Source organism: Lathyrus oleraceus, chromosome 7 (assembly GCF_024323335.1).
Source record: "Lathyrus oleraceus cultivar Zhongwan6 chromosome 7, CAAS_Psat_ZW6_1.0, whole genome shotgun sequence".
NCBI lineage: Eukaryota > Viridiplantae > Streptophyta > Magnoliopsida > Fabales > Fabaceae > Lathyrus > Lathyrus oleraceus.
Window position 1 is genome coordinate 541,341,349 of NC_066585.1, and position 6,378 is coordinate 541,347,726.

The 6,378-nt window shown below is 30.8% G+C and overlaps 1 protein-coding gene across 1 annotated transcript; it reads left to right on the forward strand.

The window, feature by feature from the left end:
• Positions 1-4,749: 4,749 nt before the first annotated feature.
• On the forward strand, positions 4,750-5,498 carry LOC127104891 (F-box/LRR-repeat protein 16-like). The gene has a single exon (XM_051042034.1). It carries the CDS (start codon positions 4,797-4,799, stop codon positions 5,496-5,498), a length of 702 nt encoding a protein of 233 aa, XP_050897991.1. The 5' UTR covers positions 4,750-4,796.
• The last annotated feature ends 880 nt before the right edge of the window (positions 5,499-6,378 follow it).

The window sequence follows — 6,378 nt, forward strand, 5'->3', positions numbered from 1 at the left end:
AAAAAGAAAAGAAAAGAAAAGAATATCAATGATAAAAAATGTTTTAACATAAAAACAAAAGAAAAGAAAAGAAAAGAATATCAATGATAAAAAATGTTGGAGTTAGGTTGCAACTATTATGATTGCATGCATATTAACTATTGATTATATATATATATAAACGATCATGCTCTTCAAGGTATAAACACAATTTATCATTGGTATAAATTTATGAGACCTCGACACCTCATAGTTAAACACAATTTATCATTGGTATAAATTTATGAGACCTCGACACCTCATAGTTCACAAGCATGATACTTGTATAACATTAAGAAAAAGATGAAAGATCCAATATATTTGATTTATTAAACTGGTCATACACATAATTTAGTCTTAATTGTAAATTTGGTTGCCCTATTTTCAATTTTTTTTGTTTAGATCCCTCCATTTTAAAATTTAGATTTTTAGTTTATGAAATCACAGTTGTGATTAACACACATTATTAACACCTAAAGTGCATTTTGCACAACAACATTGTATTCGTATTCTTCCTCTAGAATTTCTCTCTTCTCTCACTTTCAATTACTTTGTTTTTTTCTCTTAGTTCTATGTGTAGTGTAGAATCATCTTACAACCAATGAGTTGTTGTTTCATCCGAGAAAAGGGTAAAGAACAAGAGGCATGACCAATTGAAAAATTTGATTTTTGTTCATAAAGATTGATTCAGTTAACCTTAATATTGAAGTTTGCTCAATAATATCCGAGTTTTGGATCCGAAATTGTCATATTATTTGAAAGACAAAGGTAACAACATTGAGGGTTATTGAAAGTATGATTTACTCTGAGAAAGTTTCCAAAATAATAATTAATTGTATGATTATATTATTTGGATTAATAATATAAATATAAATATTATATTCAAAGTTTTCGTATTTCAATTGCATGGTCTATAGTAATTATTATTGGTCTAAAGTGCCATTTAATTGGTTTCCTTTCTTTTAGGAGTAGTTGCAACGTATAAACAAATATTTGCTATTCTTATGCGAAAGGTTGTTACTAAGTTGCAATTGGAATAGTGTCATGCCTTTTTTAAGAGTTACTATTGTTTCATAACAGACGTGATTTTCAATATAAATTACAGGTTATGGTCACAGTGGGAAGATACACAAAAACCAATCTCAATTAATTTCTCATTCTAAATCATCTTTCTCTTCTCTAATGCATGAGAGCAATTGAAAGAAACATTCTTCTGTAAAATATTATCAACAGATACGCTTAGAGAGATTGTGTAATTCTCTTTAAGGATTCCAAAGTATCATGCAGGAAATTCGTCGGTAACTCCTTTTGCATCCAACATAGAAAGATTGGTGGGGTGAATTATTCCTTAAGCTTAGTGTAAAACTACACGCTTTGGAAGTTTATCGTGCAAATTAGCAAATTAATTTCTCTGTTTCAACTCCATTTGTTCTTAGTTTTGCAGCAACACCAAAAATTCAAAGGCAATAACAATCTTAAGGAACAAACTTTTCCTATTCAATGGCTGCTTCACTAAAAGAGATGACTTCTGACTTTGTGAAATTAGAGAAATTTGATGGAGGGAATTTTATTCGTTGGCAGAAAAAAATGAAATTTCTTCTCACAACACTGAAGGTGGTGTATGTCCTTAACATTCCAAAACCGGAAGAAAAAGAAGATGAAACAATTGTTGAAACTAGAGAGAGACAAAAGTGGGACAATGATGATTATATATGCATAGGACACATCCTCAACGGTATGTGCGATTCGTTGTTCGACATTTATCAGAGCAGTAACTCCGCAAAAGAGTTATGGGAGAAATTGGAATCAAGATACATGCAAGAGGACGCTACAAGTAAGAAGTTTCTTGTTTCTCAATTTAATAATTATAAAATGATAGATGGTAGGTCTGTTATGGAACAAATGCATGAAATTGAACGTATTCTCAATAATTACAAACAACATAATATGCACATGGATGAAACTATAATTGTATCCTCCATAATAGATAAACTTCCTCCTTCTTGGAAAGATTTTAAAAGAACAATGAAGCATAAGAAGGAGGATATTTCTCTTGAACAATTGGGTAATCACCTTCGTTTAGAAGAAGAGTATCGAAAACAAGATGATACTAAAAGCCAATTTACTCAAGAGAAGGTCCATGTGATGGAGGAAGGAAATTCAAGCAAACATTTCAATAAAAGAAAACGAGATTTCAAAAATTCTCATGAAAACCACAAAGGTAATAACAACCTAAAGAAAAAGAAAGGAAATTGTTATCATTGTGGAAATCCAGGACACTTTAAACATTAGTGCATGTTCTTAAAGAAAAAGAACAAAGATAAGAATTCAAGTGCAATAAAAGAAAATCTTGTTGCTGTTATTTCTAAAATCAACATGATAGAAGATGTTAATTCTTGGTGGATAGACTCTGGTGCTACCCGTCATGTGTGCAAAAATAAAGAACTATTCAAGACCATTAATGAAGAAGATGGTAGTGTTTTATACATGGGAAATGCTTCTACTGTCCAAGTCAAAGGAAAATGATCGGTAGAGATTGAATTCACATCTGGAAAAATACTCACTCTTAAAGATGTATTCTATGTTCCTGAAGTTAGGAAAAACTTGATTTCTGTACCTTTCCTTAATAAGTATGGTTTCAAATCTGTATTTCAGGGAGATAAATTTATTCTCTCCAAAGGGGGAATGTTTGTGGGGAAAGGTTATCTTTGTGAGAATATGTTCATGTGTAATATTGTTAATAATAATAATGTGATTTCTGCTTATACTTTTGAGTCTTGTGATTTATGGCATATGCGACTAGGACATGTTAATTTTAGTAAATTAAAGACATGATGAAATCAAGTTTAATTCCTAATTTTGATATAAACTTAAATTCTTGTACCACATGCATGTTAACTAAAATTACAAGACAACCTTTTAAGAGAGTTGAAAGAAATTCTAAGGTATTAGATTTAATTCATTCTGATGTATGTGATTTACATGGTTGGCCTACTATTGGTGGTAAAAAATATTTTGTCACTTTCATTAATGATTGAACTAGATTTTGTTATGTTTATTTAATGCACTCTAAAGATGAAGTTTTAGAAAAATTCAAAAAATTTAAAGCTCAAGTAGAACTCCAACATGAAACTTTTATTAAATGTTTTAGGAGTGATAGAGGGGGAGAATTCTATCATCCTAATTATTTTGAGTCCACTGGTATTATACATCAAATAACCGCACCCTATTCCCCACAACAAAATGGGATAGCATAAAGGAAAAATAGGGTGTTGGAAGAAATGGTGAATGCCATGTTATCATATTCTGGTTTATCCAAAGGATATTGGGGTGAAGCCATGCTAACTGCATGTTATATACTGAATAGAGTTCCCAATAAAAGGAACAAGATAACCCCATATGAACTCTGGAAGAAAAGAAAACCAAATCTTAAATATTTAAAAGTTTGGGGTTGTAGAGCAATTGTTAAGGTGCCTGAACCAAAAAGAAAGAAATTGGGAGAAAGAGGAATTGAATGTGTATTTCTGGACTATGCTGAAAACAGCAAAGCATATAAATTCATGGTTATTGATTGGCAACACTAGGTGCATAAGTCAATCCAATTAGCGTCACCTCTTTAACTTAGAGAGCATGCGTCAATTCATCTGGTACCAGTTCAGTTCTTCAAAGTGAGTTATTTTAGAAAATTATTTGAAATATGAATTATTTGAGAATTTTTTTTAAATATGAGTTATTTTGGATTTTTTTTAAACGTGGTTTATTTTGATAAAAAAATTCAAATAACTCAATTATTCGATTAATGAATTAAAGACATATTACCATGATTGATTTAGTGGGTTAGGGGTTATTGGATAATTTTTTTAAAAACCCTTACAATAATTATTTATTTAAATAATTGATTCAAAATAATTGAAACTTAAAAAAAATGTGGTGTGTATTAGAGGTGTACAAATTCAAACTAATCCAAACAAAAACGGTAAATCGATCCAAAAAATCGAAAATTGTAAAAAAAATGAAAATTATTGGATGGGTTTGAATGTTATTTTGTAAAAATCGCTCAACTTGAATTGGATTTTCAAACGACTTTTTAAAATTCAAAAATCGATTCAAACCAAACCGAACCACATGTATATATTTGTATACTTATTTATTTTTTATTAATATGATATGTCGAATCGGAAATTTGAGGGATCATCGGTCTGGTTTGAATGGTGGATCATGTAAGCTATTGAACTAATGTGAACTGACCACAACCGATCAAAATCGGTAAGAACTAATTTATTATTAAATGATACTTATTTTTTCAAATATTACCTATTAGTTTGATTTAATCTACTAATATTTATTTTTATTATTTTATTTATTTCAACTAATATTAACTTTTAATATAGTATATGTTATATCAAACTTATTTTTATTAGTACTTTTATAATTTAAATAAAAAAATATAATTTATAATTTGAATTTTCAAAAAACCGATCCAAATAAAATCGTATGAAGTTAGATCGGATCAGATCAAATTTGTGTAATCAATCACTCTAAATCGAACCGAACCGAACAATAAATAAATTTATATACATCGGATAATATTTTATTTTCACGAAGACATATACTAATAATATAAACTATTGAAGTTATCCAGCTTTTTATTAATTAAAAAAAAGGTTATCCAGCTTTTTTTTCTATTTAATCCTCAAACCTAACCTACGTAGTAACACACATAAACCTAAACCCTCAAACCTGTATTTTCCTTGGCGGCAGTAATCGTTCACTGTAACATGAAACGTATGAGAAATTCTCTCCAAACTCCAAAACAAATTGTTTCAACAGATTCATATTTAGATGATGATTGTTGGGAATATGTTTTCAAATTCATCTTCAATGACGACGATGACGATAACCGTTCCTATTTCAAATCTCTTTCCTTAGTTAACAAGCAATTTCTCTCCATTACCAACCGTCTACGCCTCTCTCTCACCGTATGGAATCCAACCTGCCGTTTATTCTCTCGCCTTTTTTCAAGGTTCATCAATCTCATCTCCCTCGACCTCTCCTGTTACTATGGTCTCATCAACAATGTTCTCGTCCAAATCTCTCGTTTCCCATTGAAACTCACTTCGCTTAATCTCTCCAACCAACCCAAAATTCCGGCACGCGGCTTGAGAGCTTTCTCGCGAAATATTACAACTCTAACCTCTCTCATTTGTTCCAATATTGCTTCTTTCTCTACTGCTGACTTGCTTCTTATCTCTCATTGCTTTCCTTCCCTCCAAGAACTTGACCTCAGTAACAGTATCAATGATTTTAAGCTAAATGCTGATATATCAATGGTGTTTCCTAAGCTGCGCAAAGTTAAAGTTAATTTATATGGTCGTAACCATACATTTACATACCCATGGCTTTTACAAGTATGTAAGAATTCTGAGTTTCTTGAAGATGTTGTTATGTTTATTTCATGCACTCTAAAGATGAAGTTTTAGAAAAATTCAAAAAATTTAAAGCTCAAGTAGAACTCCAACATGAAACTTTTATTAAATGTTTTAGGAGTGATAGAGGGGGAGAATTCTATCATCCTAATTATTTTGAGTCCACTAGTATTATACATCAAATAACTGCACCCTATTCCCTACAACAAAATGGGATAGCAAAAAGGAAAAATAGGGTGTTGGAAGAAATGGTGAATGCCATGTTATCATATTCTGGTTTATCCAAAGGTTATTGGGGTGAAGCCATGCTAACTGCATGTTATATACTAAATAGAGTCCCCAATAAAAGGAACAAGATAACCCCATATGAACTCTGGAAGAAAAGAACACCAAATCTTAAATATTTAAAAGTTTGAGGCTGTAGAGCAATTGTTAAGGTGCCTGAACCAAAAAGAAAGAAATTGGGAGAAAGAGGAATTGAATGTGTATTTCTGGGCTATGCTGAAAACAGCAAGGCATATAGATTCATGGTTATTGAATCCAATGACTCATATCCTATTAATACCGTGATTGAGTCACGAGATGCAATTTTTCAAGAAAGTAGATTTACCTCAACTCAAAATTGCAAAGACAATGTTCATTATGATGTTCAAAGTCTAGAAAATAATGTATCAAATAATGATATGTTGGGATGTTCAGAACCTAGAAAAAGTAAAAGAATCCGAAAAGTAAAAAATTATGGATCAGACTTCTTCATGTTCCTTGTAGAAGGAAATAATGATTCTATAAATCGTTATGGACCAATTTGCTATAACCTAGAGAATGATCCTGAAACATTTGAAGAGGCAATAAAATCTCAAGATTCAACCTTTTGGAAAGAAGCCATCCAAGAGGAAATGGACTCGATTATGGGTAATAAAACCTGGAAATTAGT